At 42.1% G+C, this 14,352-nt stretch overlaps 1 protein-coding gene across 1 annotated transcript; it reads left to right on the top strand.

The window, feature by feature from the left end:
- Nucleotides 1-721: 721 nt before the first annotated feature.
- On the top strand, nt 722-9,033 carry LOC129821448 (zinc finger protein ZFP2-like). The gene is made up of 2 exons (XM_055879123.1): nt 722-1,353; nt 5,703-9,033. The coding sequence occupies exons 1-2, from the start codon at nt 1,017-1,019 to the stop codon at nt 7,082-7,084; spliced, it is 1,719 nt and encodes a 572-aa protein (XP_055735098.1). The 5' UTR covers nt 722-1,016; the 3' UTR covers nt 7,085-9,033.
- Nucleotides 9,034-14,352: the final 5,319 nt, after the last annotated feature.

A 14,352-nucleotide genomic window follows, 5' to 3' on the forward strand; every position in this document is an offset into this window, starting at 1 on the left:
TAGTTTAACATGTAATTCTCAAAAGGTAGGGGTCTGAATTATTGCCACCCATGTTTTCAATACTCCAGCACCCTCCCCCTGGGAGGATAACGACTCTGAAATGTTTTATGAGATTAGAGAACACATTGGGTGGGATCTTGACCATTCCTCCAAACAGAATCTCTCCAGGTCCTTGATTTATTTTGTCTGCGCTTGCGACTGCCCTGTTCAATTCAAACCACAGGTTTTCAATGGAGTTCAAGTCCGAAGACTGAGATGGCCATTGAAAAATGTTGATTTTGTGCCCAATTAACTGTTTCTTCGTGGATGTTGATGTGTCTTGCTGGAAGATCCACTTATGGCCAAGTTTCAGCCTCCTAGCAGAGGTAACCAGGTTTTGGGCTAAAATATCCTGGTAGTGGGTAAAGTTTATTTATTTATTTTATACAGTCAATTTTGCTAATCTTTATCAAGGGTATCAATAACTAGGTGCTTATTTTGATATCTAGTTATTTGACTGAATCAGAAAAACAGATTTGGAGTAGATGTAGAGTTTGTTATAAATTCTAATTAAAAAAATCTGAACTAATCAAACAACACTTGTTGCTGTTTGTACGTGTTGATATAATATGCATATTTAATGGTGAGGAAAAAAACGTTTCCCTAAACTGCTTTAAAATATTATCATTCAATGAAGGAAAAAAAAGTTTTCCCTCCTCAACTGCGTTTACTCCCTCCAGACAGCAGATGGCGATATGCGTTTTTCAGGCGATGTTTCTAGTGTGACGAATATTCTAGTGGACAGAACGCTTCTTCAACACCTGCAGCCATCTCGGTAGCTCGCTAGCCAACAAAGTCGGGACATTCAGGTTCTTTAGACAATTTCCTGGTTTATTTGCCACTATGATTTAAACATACTTATGTGTAAACAACTAACTACCCCATTTAATTTAATATTTACGTTGTAAGTCAACTAGCTGGCTGGTTAAGTTAACTCTAGTCTTGTCGCTAATGCTAACAAGCTATTATCCCCGACCATGAGTTCACTAAGCTACTCTCCTCCTGCTAAAGAAGAGGGCATCTGCTGGACGGAGAAAGAAGCTCTGGTGAAAGAGGAGGATGTTACAATACAAAAACAAGTAGAGAGTGAGGCGGTTACCGTGAAAGAAGAAGAGAACGACGTTTCAGTGACAGGCGCCTTCAGGGTGAAAGAGGAGGAGGATGTTACTGTGAAAGAAAAGGAGGAAGATGCAGTTTTTGGAGTAGAAGATGAAGACGTTTTTGGAATGAAGGATGAAGAGGGGGAGATCACTGTCACATTAGAGGAGGACGAAGAAGAGCAGACTGGAGAACTGATTAACACCAGTAAATACAGTGAGTACTATCTTATAAAACAGGGACATTGATCTGATTAACACCAGTAAATACAGTGAGTATTATCTTATAAAACAGGGACATTGATCTGATTAACACCAGTAAATACAGTGAGTACTATCTTATGAAACAGGGGCACAAACTCTGCAGTTGTTGAACTAATGTGTGATTTTTAAAAGGGCATTCTACACTTGAATATGTTTTTGTACTGTATGAATTGTTCATGACGTCCTCCAGTAATATTTAAAATAACTTTATCTGTTGAAAAGTGATATGTAAATACAGCAAAGTATAAGCACACTAAAGGGAAACAAATAAATGTTTTGAGCAAAATAGTTTTTTTTTAACAACTGCAAACTAGGAGTGAGTGATGTCATAGTAAGGCCTTCAAGGAGTTGGCTTGATGGGAAGTCGTGATGTCATCCAATAGGCGACAGATCTTCATCTGAATATTCATTATTATTTTTAAAATCCTTCATGTTCTGTCAAGTTGGTTGTTGATCTAGAAATCCATTTTCAAGTCTTGCCATAGACTTTCAAGACAATTTAAGTCCAAACTGTAACTAGGCCACTCAGGAACATTCAATGTCATCTTGGTAAGCTCCTCCAGTGTAGATTTGGCCTTGTGGTTTAAGTTATTGTCCTGTTAGTACAGTTTTTTGTATTCAGATCTCTGAAATGCACTCTACCTACGTAACATTTAGTGTCTATTTATATTACGCTGGGAAAACAGTTTATTGGCACAGAAATCCTAAATCATTTGAGTTTGCAAAATCCAATGGTTCTAACCGAGAGTCACATTAACGTTATTGACAACACCCAAATGGATACTGTCATTAACGCGCTTCTTCAATAATTATACGTCATTCTTAATACTGTAGCTATTTAGTTACAGTCACATGTTCAACGATCATCAGCTGATCCAGGAAATAATTTTCTGAATTCTAGTCAAATGACAAACATCACGACATGCAACAACAACCAAAGTGCTTCTTCATTCATTACTCTGGTAAAGACAGTTATGCCGTGCTCCACATTGGATCCAACATCCCAAACAAATTGATGTTTATAATGTGTTATTGTCTGCTTGATTTACAGTAGGGTCTCGTTAGTCTGTTTGCACACAGAGATACTTAGCTCATAATTTGTAGAGAACTGTTCCTTGCTGGATAGGCTATTGTACAACACACAGAGCTATTTTCCTTCATTCAGGACATTTAGAATGACAACACATTACAGAGTAGCATAGTGGGATTATTCACAAAATTATCTGGTGATCAGGTTATGAAATGTCATGACAAATACATTTTAGATTCCATGTTTCACCTGAAATATTAAATGATTTAAAGTTCTAGGTCTATGTTATTGTTAGGTGAAGTTATGGGTTAATTTGTTAAACACTTAGTGTACAACCACTCATTGTCAGGGAGATGGCAAAGCTAGCCAAAGAGCATTTTACTGGTTGAAGTGTTTAAGTGTAAAACAGTTGATTTTGTGACAACACAAACATATTAAGCAGGAGATTCAAGCGAGCCTTACAATTATAATCCAAAAGTAATGTGAAATGCACTCATAAGCCACCTGAAAATGGAGGCTATTTTTGCTGTCAGCCTATGAGAACTCCCCTGAGGTTTCTCTCACGGTGGTGAATTAGTAAATAGCGTCACGGAGCCTAATTTGAGTTTCGTTGAGTAGCACTCCTGATCTTGCGCTGAAATATTCAGAATAGATTGTGAAAACTAAAATCTTCGTTCACCATTTTTGCTCCAGGCAGATACAGTGGGGCAAAAAAGTATTTAGTCAGCCACCAAATGTGCAAGTTCTCCCACTTAAAAAGATGAGAGAGGCCTGTAATTTTCATCATAGGTACACTTCAACTATGACAGACAAAATGAGGGGAAAAAATCTAGAAAATCACATTGTAGGATTTTTAATGAATTTATTTGCAAATTATGGTGGAAAATAAGTATTTGGTCAATAACAAAAGTTTCTCAATACTTTGTTATATACCCTTTGTTGGCAATGACAGAGGTCGAAAGTTTTCTGTAAGTCTTCACAAGGTTTTCACACACTGTTGCTGGTATTTTGGCCCATTCCTCCATGCAGATCTCCTCTAGAGCAGTGATGTTTTGGGGCTGTTGCTGGGCAACACGGACTTTCAACTCCCTTCAAAGATTTTCTATGGGGTTGAGATCTGGAGACTGGCTAGGCCATTCCAGGACTTTAAAATGCTTCTTACGAAGCCACTCCTTCGTTGCCCGGGCGGTGTGTTTGGGATCATTGTCATGCTGAAAGACCCAGACACGTTTCATCTTCAATGCCCTTGCTGATGGAAGGAGGTTTTCACTCAAAATCTCACGATACATGGCCCCATTCATTCTTTCCTTTACACGGATCAGTCTTCCTGGTCCCTTTGCAGAAAAACAGCCCCAAAGCATGATGTTTCCACCCCCATGCTTCACAGTAGGTATGGTTTTCTTTGGCTGCAACTCAGCATTCTTTGTCCTCCAAACACTGCGAGTTGAGTTTTTACCAAAAAGTTATATTTTGGTTTCATCTGACCATATCTCTCTAGCAAACCTCTCTAGCAAACTTCAGACGGGCCTGGACATGCACTGGCTTAAGCAGGGGGACACGTCTGGCACTGCAGGATTTGAGTCCCTGGCGGCGTAGTGTGTTACTGATGGTAGGTTTTGTTACTTTGGTCCCGGCTCTCTGCAGGTCATTCACAAGGTCCCCCCGTGTGGTTCTGGGATTTTTTCTCACCGTTCTTGTGATCATTTTGACCCCACGGGGTGAGATCTTGCGTGGAGCCCCAGATCGAGGGAGATTATCAGTGGTCTTGTATGTCTTCCATTTCCTAATAATTGCTCCCACAGTTGATTTCTTCAAACCAAGCTGCTTACCTATTGCAGATTCAGTCTTCCCAGCCTGGTGCAGGTCTACAATTTTGTTTCTGGTGTCCTTTGACAGCTCTTTGGTCTTGGCCATAGTGGAGTTTGGAGTGTGACTGTTTGAGGTTGTGGACAGGTGTCTTTTATACTGATAACAAGTTCAAACAGGTGCCATTAATACAGGTAACGAGTGGAGGACAGAGGAGCCTCTTAAAGAAGAAGTTACAGGTCTGTGAGAGCCAGAAATCTTGCTTGTTTGTAGGTGACCAAATACCTATTTTCCACCATAATTTGCAAATAAATTCATTAAAAATCCTACAATGTGATTTTCTGGATTTTGTTTTCTCATTTTGTCTGTCATAATTGAAGTGTACCTATGATGAAAAGTACAGGCCTCTCTCATCTTTTTAAGTGGGAGAACTTGCACAATTGGTGGCTGACTAAATACTTTTTTGCCCCACTGTATACTACATCCATAACTAGCGGTTTAGCAGGGAGGAGTTTCTACAACCAAATTGCATGTGCATCGCCATCGTGCGCCAATTTTAGCCAACACAGAAAGGGGCCTATATTGGAAACCAAAAGTTTTCTGGCGCACTGCTTATACGGAACCCAAACCGGCTGCGCGTGTGCGCCATCGTGCATAAATGTATTTTGTCCCCCCACACCAAACCCGATCGCAACACACAGGTTAAAATATCAAAACAAACTGAACCAATTATATTAATTTGGGGACACATCGAAAAGCATTAAACATTTATGGCAATTTAGCTAGCTGGCTTGCACTTGCTAGCTAATTTGTCCTATTTAGCTAGCTTGCTGTTGCTAGCTAATTTGTCCTGGGATATAAACATTGAGTTGTTATTTTACCTGAAATGCACAAGGTCCTCTACTCCACCAATTAATCCACACATAAACGGTCAACCGAATCGTTTCTAGTCATCTCTCTTCCTTCCAGGCTTTTTCTTCTCTTGACTTTATATTGCGATTGGCAACTTTCATAAATTAGGTTCATTACCGCCACTGACCTCGTTTGTCTTTCAGTCACCCATATGGGTATAACTAATGAGGAGATGGCACGTGGGTACCTGCTTCTATAAACCAATAAGGAGATGGGAGAGGCAGGACTTGCAGCGCGATCTGCATCACAAATAGAACTGACTTCTATGTTAGCCCTTAGCAACACAGACGCTCGTTGGCACGTGCAAGTAGTGTGGGTGAAATAATTGAATAATATAGACTTCTAAATTTATTTTGCAACGCACGCGATGCGATGGGTGTAGTCAGCCTGTTAGGATTTCAACAACTTTAATAACTTATTTCTAGTTACTACTAATGTGAAAACAAGACGGAATATGAGTATTGTTGCTAACTGGGCATCACCTTTTACCTCAAACAGTGGATTTCTGCTGTTGTTGGCATTTAACCATCTGTCTGACTTTGTGATTCACACAGGAGAGAGACGTGACTATTGTGGATCCTCTGGGGAGCCTCAACAACATCATGATGCTGAAGAGGCAGAGAAGAGTCTCTCCAGATCAGAACTTCTCAAGAAACACCAGCAGAGATCCACAGGGAAAAAATCAAACTGCTGCTCTGACTGTGGGAAATGTTTCAAAAGATCAAATTCACTAAAAGTACACCTGAGAATTCATACTGGAGTGAAATCTCACTGCTGCTCTGACTGTGGGAAAAGATTCAATTCTTCAGTAGACCTTAAAATACATAAAATAATTCACAGTGGAGAGAAACCTTTTGGCTGTGATCACTGTGGGAAGAGTTTTATTCGGCTACAAACCCTGAAAACACACCAGAGAATACACACTGGAGAGAAACCTTATGGCTGTGATCAATGTGGGAAGAGTTTTACTCAGCTTAACAGCCTGATGGTACACCAGCGAGGGCATACAGGAGAGAAACCTTATAGCTGTAATCAATGTGGGAAGAGTTTTTCTACATCTAGCTATCTAACTATACACCAGAGAACACACACAGGAGAGAAACCATATAGCTGTAATCAATGTGGGAAGAGTTTTATTCGGCTACAAACCCTGAAATCACATCAGAGAATACACACAGGAGAGAAATCTTATGGCTGTGATACATGTATGAAGAGTTTTACTCACCTTAACAGCCTGATAGTACACCAGCGGACACACACAGGAGAGAAACCTTATAGCTGTGATCAATGTGGGAAGAGTTTTTCTACATCTAGTTATCAAAGGATACACCAGAGAACACACACAGGAGAGAAACCATATAGCTGTGATCAATGTGGGAAGAGTTTCACTCAGCTAAATAGCCTGATAGTACACCAGCGGACACACACAGGAGAGAAAGCTTTTAAATGTGATCAATGTGGGAAGAGTTTTGGTACATCTGGCTGTCTGAGGACACACCAGAGAACACACACAGGAGAGAAACCTCATAGCTGTCATCAATGTGGGAAGAGTTTTGGTACATCTGGATGTCTGACGACACACCAGAGAACACACACAGGAGAGAAGCCTTATAACTGTAGTCAATGTGGGAAGAGTTTTACTACATCTAGCCAGCTGACTTTACACCAGAGAACACACACTGGAGAGAAACCATATAGCTGTGATCAATGTGGGAAGAGTTTTTCTCGGCCAGACAGCCTGAATATACACAAGCGGACACACACAGGAGAGAAATCTTATAGCTGTAGTCAATGTGGGAAGGGTTTTACGACATCTAGCCAGCTGACTTTGCACCAGAGAAGACACACAGGACAGAATCCTTATAGCTGTACTCAATGTGGGAAGAGTTTTACTTTGCTTAACAGCCTGGTGTCACACCACAGAACACACACATGAGAGAATCATTGCTGTAATCAATGTGGGAAGAGAGTCACTGGTAAACGATCTCTGATCAAACATCAGAAAATACATGAAGGAGTTGTTTCATGATATCAATTAAATAATGTCACAGTGTAGAATGTTTTAACATTGTAGTAGCAGTATTTTAAGGAATGTCAGAATGTAGAACCCTAAACGTTTGCTCTGAATTGAAAGAGTACTATTTATGAGATTTAACAAAAAGTGACTAACAAAAAAAGGAGTTATGTTACACTTACCAAGTTGGTGACCCACTTCAATCAAAATGCAACACTTCAAAATGTAGCTAGCTGTTTTCTACAAATTGTCCTCTAACCAGGGATGTACACATTATTCCCAGATTCCGGTTTTTGAGCTGTTAGTTTTAACAGGACGTGCAACCTCATCTCCCTCCTCTCGCACAATTAAATTCAACATGATATCGTTGAGTGATGACAAATAAGTGTTGCGTTCCTTTGTTAAGCGACCCCTAAATGTAAATGCATCACTGTTGGACTGCTTTTAGAATATCGGGGTTCATTCTCAGATGTGCCAAACCAAATGTACTAGAGCATGACATTGGGGACTGGGTCCCGATCCAACAACATGCCTATTGAGTGAACCCTGAAAAGAGAGAGAAGTTCCGCAATGAGGTGGAAAGTTACTACAGATATTGCAGGAGTTTCCTCTTGAAATCAGACACAACTTGGTTGCTGATTGTCTCAAGGGTGGGCAGCCAAAAAGATTTGTGATTTGCGTTTAGCCAGTGAGTTGCCATGGATCACAATTTATTTTGACTGCATGTTTTTCGTATTGGAGATGAGTTTTGTTTGGGCTCGTTCCAAGGGGACGAGAGTTCTAGAAGCTAGTGAGTTTTAGGATTCTATAGAAAGAAAATGGAGAAAAATAATACTGTTGTATATTATTATTTAGAAATACGTGTTTTATCTCGTTTTTAATTGTTGACAGCCAGTAGACACCATGTTTATATTGTAGAAGGGAATCAATTTAGTTGATTATATTGGGAAATTAAGTTGTTTTCGGTTGGTCGTGAGTTAATTTGTCCAACAGAAATATAGGATATATTTGTTGTCTTAATTAAGGGGGAAGGTGTTACAGGCTTTGGTATTTCCATTTATGTTTTGAGGTTGGACTTTAGCACGTATAGCTCGTTAGCACGTATAGCTCGTTAGAACGTATAGCTCGTTAGCACGTATAGCTCGTTAGCACGTATAGCTCGTTAGCACGTATAGCTCGTTAGCACGTATAGCTCGTTTAGCACGTATAGCTCGTTTAGCACGTTTAGCACGTATAGCTCGTTTAGCTCGTATAGCTCGTTTAGCACGTATAGCTCGTTTAGCACGTATAGCTCGTTTAGCACGTAGGACGCACTGATTGGTGTCACCTCGTTAGTCAGTATGTGTTACACCTGTGCTATCTTGTCCATCTCGTTAGTGGGAAGGTGTTTCACCTGAGCTGGTCCAGGTTTTATTTAAGAGTGTCTGGCCCAGTGCTTCAGTTGTCTTGGTAGATGTGGAGAGTCAACACATTTAGTTGCTCCACCTTTTTGGTTTACTTCCTGTCTTTAAGTTTGGTGTTGTTTTTTCTTTTGTTTGCCTCTTGGGCAGATTTAGTGGGTCTCATGGTTGGTGTCTTTTAGGTCCCAGATGTTATTAGTCAATTTTCAGTGGGCACCCCATAGTGTCTTTCAGAACCCCTCTTAAAAAACAAACGTATATTTTGTGTTGTATATTGCGTCCAATTAATATTTTAATCAATGTAATTTCCTTAGAATGTTCATTAGTCTTTCAGTTGTTAGTCTTCTAATTTTTATCCTCTTATGTTCGTGTACTAAATATTTCTGTTTATTTTCAATGTTTTTTAACTTGTTTTTTCCTGTGACGATGATGCATGTCTGAAATGTGCTGTATAAATAAAGCTTGATTTGAACATACTGCAAAACAAATGAACCCAATGACCGACCAATCATAAGAATCTTGCAAAACCAAACAACAAATAAGTGCAAAAGCAACTTATCTTTGTCCATCTCAGTATGAAAAATAGAATAAATTCAATACATCTTCCACTATGTCAAAGTAGTGCATGGAATGTAAGGTTAGTATAAAAAATATAGCATCTAATTATGAATGGACAGGAATTCCCTGTTACACAGAGACAGCTTCCACCCTTCACCCCTAAAAAAGAGTCTCCCCATCAGCCAATGCAGTCGCAAACGCAGGATTTGTAGTACACAGAGTGACTATGACAAACAAGCCGATTGTCTGGATGAGCGTTTCAGACAGCGGGGTTACCTTGAGGAATGGCATGACGCAAGTGATCGTTATAAAAGTGGTGGAAAAAGTACCCAATTGTCATACTTGAGTAAAAGTAAAGATACCTGAATAGAATGTTACTCAAGTAAAAGTCAGCCAGTAAAATACTACTTGAGTAAAAGTATTTGGTTTAAAATATACTTAAGTATCAAAAGTAAATGTAATTTCTAAAATATACTTCAAATCATTTCACATTCCTTATATTAAGCAAACCCGACGGCACCATTTTCTTGTTTTTAAAATGTACGGATAGCCAGGTGTACACTCCGACATCATTTACAAACAATGCATTTATGTTTAGTGAGTCCGCCAGATCAGAGGCAGTAGGTATGATCAGGGATGTTCTCTTGATAAGTGCATGAATTGGACCATTTTCCTGTCCTGCTAAAGCATTCAAAATGTAACGAGTACTTTGGGTTGTCAAGGAAAATGTATGGAGTGAAAAGTACAATATTTTAATTTGGAATGTATTGAAGTAAAAGTAGTTCAGACACATCTCAACATCAACTGTTCAGAGGAGACTGTGTGAATCAGGCCTTCATGGTCGAATTGCTGCAAAGGAACCACTACTAAAGGACACCAATAATAAGAAGAGACTTGCTTGGGCCAAAAAACACAAGCAATGGACATTAGACCGGTGGAACTCTGTCCTTTGGTCTGATGAGTCCAAATTTGAGATTTTTGGTTCCAACCACTGTCTTTGTGAAACGCAGAGTAGGTGAACGGATGATCTCTCATCATTTGGATGGAGGAGAAGGTGTGGGGGTGCTTTGCTGGTGATAATGTCTGTGATTTATTTAGAATTCAAGGCACACTTAACCAAGCATAGCTACCACAGAATTCTGCAGCGATACACCATCCCATCTGGTTTGCGCTTAGTGGGACTATCATTTGTTTTTCAGCAGGACAATGACCCAACGCACCTCCAGGCTGTGTAAAGGCTATTTAACCAAGAAGGGGAGTGATGGTGCTGCATCAGATGACCTGGCCTCCACAATCATCCGACCTCAACCCAACTGAGATGGTTTGGGATGAGTTGAACCGCAGAGTGAAGGAAAAGCAGCCAACAAGTACTCAGCGTATGTGGGAACTCCTTCAAGACTGTTGGAAAACTGTTCCTCGTGAAGCTGGTTGAGAGAATGCCAAGAGTGCGAAGCTGTCATTTTATTTATTTATTTAAATATTTTATTTCACCTTTTTTAACAGGTAGGCAAGTTGAGAACAAGTTCTCATTTGCAACTGCGACCTGGCCAAGATAAAGCATAGCAGTGTGAACAGACAACAACACAGAGTTACACATGGAGTAAACAATAAACAAGTCAATAACATGGTAGGAAAAAGAGAATCTATATACAATGTGTGCAAAAGGCATGAGGTAGGCAATAAATCGAATAATTACAATTTAGCAGATTAACACTGGAGTGATAAATCATCAGATGATCATGTGCAAGAAGAGATACTGGTGTGCAAAAGAGCAGAAAAGTAAATAAATAAAAGCAGTATGGGGGTGAGGTAGGTAAATTGGGTGGGTAGTTTACAGATGGACTATGTACAGCTGCAGCGATCGGTTAGCTGCTCGGATAGCAGATTTTTAAAGTTGTTGAGGGAGATAAAAGTCTCCAACTTCAGAGATTTTTGCAATTCGTTCCAGTCGCAGGCAGCAGAGAACTGGAAGGAAAGGCGTCCAAATGAGGTTTTGGCTTTAGGGATGATCAGTGAGATACACCTGCTGGAGCGCGTGCTACGGGTGGGTGTAGCCATCGTGACCAGTGAACTGAGAAAAGGCGGCACTTTACCTACCATAGCCTTGTAGATGACCTGGAGCCAGTGGGTCTGACGACGAACATGTAGCGAGGGCCAGCCGACTAGGGCATACAGGTCGCAGTGGTGGGTCGTATAAGGTGCTTTAGTAACAAAACGGATGGCACTGTGATAAACTGCATCCAGTTTGCTGAGTAGAGTATTGGAAGCTATTTTGTAGATGACATCGCCAAAGTCGAGGATCGGTAGGATAGTCAGTTTTACTAGGGTAAGTTTGGCGGCGTGAGTGAAGGAGGCTTTGTTCCGGAATAGAAAGCCGACTCTAGATTTGATTTTGGATTGGAGATGTTTGATATGAGTCTGGAAGGAGAGTTTGCAGTCTAGCCAGACACCTAGGTACTTATAGATGTCCACATATTCTAGGTCGGAACCGTCCAGGGTGGTGATGCTAGTCGGGCGTGCGGGTGCAGGCAGCGAACGGTTGAAAAGCATGCATTTGGTTTTACTAGCATTTAAGAGCAGTTGGAGGCCACGGAAGGAGTGTTGTATGGCATTGAAGCTCGTTTGGAGGTTAGATAGCACAGTGTCCAAGGAAGGGCCGGAAGTGTACAGAATGGTGTCGTCTGCATAGAGGTGGATCAGGGAATCGCCCGCAGCAAGAGCAACATCATTGATGTATACAGAGAAAAGAGTCGGCCCGAGAATTGAACCCTGTGGTACCCCCATAGAGACTGCCAGAGGACTGGACAACATGCCCTCCGATTTGACACACTGAACTCTGTCTGCAAAGTAGTTGGTGAACCAGGCAAGGCAGTCATTAGAAAAACCGAGCCTATTGAGTCTGCCGATAAGAATATGGTGATTGACAGAGTCGAAAGCCTTGGCCAGGTCGATGAAGACGGCTGCACAGTAATGTCTTTTATCGATGGCGGTTATGATATCGTTTAGTACCTTGAGCGTGGCTGAGGTGCACCCGTGACCGGCTCGGAAACCGGATTGCACAGCGGAGAAGGTACGGTGGGATTCGAGATGGTCAGTGATCTGTTTGTTGACTTGGCTTTCGAAGACCTTAGCTAGGCAGGGCAGGATGGATATAGGTCTGTAACAGTTTGGGTCCAGGGTGTCTCCCCCTTTGAAGAGGGGGATGACAGCGGCAGCTTTCCAATCCTTGGGGATCTCAGATGATACGAAGGAGAGGTTAAACAGGCTGGTAATAGGGGGTGCGACAATGGCGGCGGACAGTTTCAGAAATAGGGGGTCCAGATTGTCAAGCCCAGCTGATTTGTATGGGTCCAGGTTTTCCAGCTCTTTCAGAACATCAGCTATCTGGATATGGGTAAAGGAGAAGCTGGGGAGGCTTGGGCGAGTAGCAGCGGGGGGGGCGGGGCTGTTGGCCAAGGTTGGAGTCGCCAGGTGGAAGGCATGGCCAGCCATTGAGAAATGTTTGTTGAAGTTTTCGATTATCACGGACTTATCAGTGGTGACCGTGTTATCTAGCCTCAGTGCAGTGGGCAGCTGGGAGGAGGTGCTCTTGTTTTCCATGGACTTTACAGTATCCCAGAACTTTTTGGAGTTAGAGCTACAGGATGCAAATTTCTGCTTGAAAAAGCTGGCCTTTGCTTTCCTGACTGACTGCGTGTATTGGTTCCTGACTTCCCTGAACAGTTGCATATCACGGGGGGTCTTCGATGCTATTGCAGTTCGCCACAGGATGTTTTTGTGCTGGTCGAGGGCAGTCAGGTCTGGAGTGAACCAAGGGCTATATCTGTTCTTGGTTCTGCATTTTTTGAACGGAGCATGCTTGTCTAATATGGTGAGGAAGTAACTTTTAAAGAATGACCAGGCATCCTCAACTGACGGGAGGAGGTCAATATCCTTCCAGGGTACCCGGGCCAGGTCGATTAGAAAGGCCTGCTCGCAGAAGTGTTTCAGGGAGCGTTTGACAGTGATGAGGGGTGGTCTTTTGACCGTGGACCCGTGGCGGATACAGGCAATGAGGCAGTGATCGCTGAGATTTTGATTGAAGACAGCAGAGGTGTATTTGGAGGGCAAGTTGGTCAGGATAATGTCTATTAGGGTGCCCATGTTTACGGATTTAGGGTTGTACCTGGTGGGTTCCTTGATGATTTGTGTGAGATTGAGGGCATCAAGATTAGATTGTAGGACTGCCGGGGTGTTAAGCATATCCCAGTTTAGGTCACCTAACAGAACAAACTCTGAAGCTAGATGGGGAGCGATCAATTCACAGATGGTGTCCAGGGCACAGCTGGGAGCTGAGGGGGGTCGGTAGCAGGCGGCAACAGTGAGAGACTTATTTCTGGAGAGATTAATTTTTTTAATTAGAAGTTCGAACTGTTTGGGCATAGACTTGGAAAGTATGACAGAACTTTGCAGGCTATCTCTGCAGTAGATTGCAACTCCTCCCCCTTTGGCAGTTCTATCTTGACGGAAAGTGTTATAGTTGGGTATGGAAATCTCAGAGTTTTTGGTGGCCTTCCTAAGCCAGGATTCAGACACGGCAAGGACATCAGGGTTGGCAGAGTGTGCTAAAGCGGTGAGTAAGGCAAACTTAGGGAGGAGGCTTCTGATGTTGACATGCATGAGGCCAAGGCTTTTTCGATCACAGAAGTCAACAAATGAGGGTGACTGGGGACATGCAGGGCCTGGGTTTACCTCCACATCACCCGAGGAACAGAGGAGTAGTAGGATGAGGGTGCGGCTAAAGGCTATCAAAACTGGTCGCCTAGAGCGTTGGGGACAAGGAATAAAAGGAGCAGATTTATGGGCGTGGTAGAATAGATTCTGGGCATAATGTGCAGACCAGGGTATGGTGGGGCACGGGTACAGCGGAGGCAAGCCCAGGCACTGGGTGATGATAAGAGAGGTTGTATCTCTGGACATGCTGGTCTCAATGGGTGAGGTCACCGCATGTGTGGGGGGTGGGACAAAGGAGGTATCAGAGGTACGGAGAGTGGAACTACGGGGTCCATTGCAAACCAAAACAATGATAACTAGCCTGAACAACAGTATGCAAGGCATATTGATATTTGAGAGAGACATACAATAAGGCATAAAGTGATTGCAGGTCATGATTGGGAGAGCTAGCTAAAACAGCAGGTGAGATAACAGCAGCTAGTCAGCTAACACAGCAAAAGAAGGTAAAAATGGCGACGA

Source organism: Salvelinus fontinalis, chromosome 23 (genome assembly GCF_029448725.1).
Source record: "Salvelinus fontinalis isolate EN_2023a chromosome 23, ASM2944872v1, whole genome shotgun sequence".
Classification (NCBI taxonomy): domain Eukaryota; kingdom Metazoa; phylum Chordata; class Actinopteri; order Salmoniformes; family Salmonidae; genus Salvelinus; species Salvelinus fontinalis.

Bases quoted from the DNA above. Each gene is read 5' to 3' on its own strand.
- LOC129821448 (XM_055879123.1), top strand. From the start codon at position 1,017: ATGAGTTCACTAAGCTACTCTCCTCCTGCTAAAGAAGAGGGCATCTGC. The intron at 1,354-5,702 runs GTGAGTACTATC...TGATTCACACAG, and splicing joins GATTAACACCAGTAAATACA to GAGAGAGACGTGACTATTGT.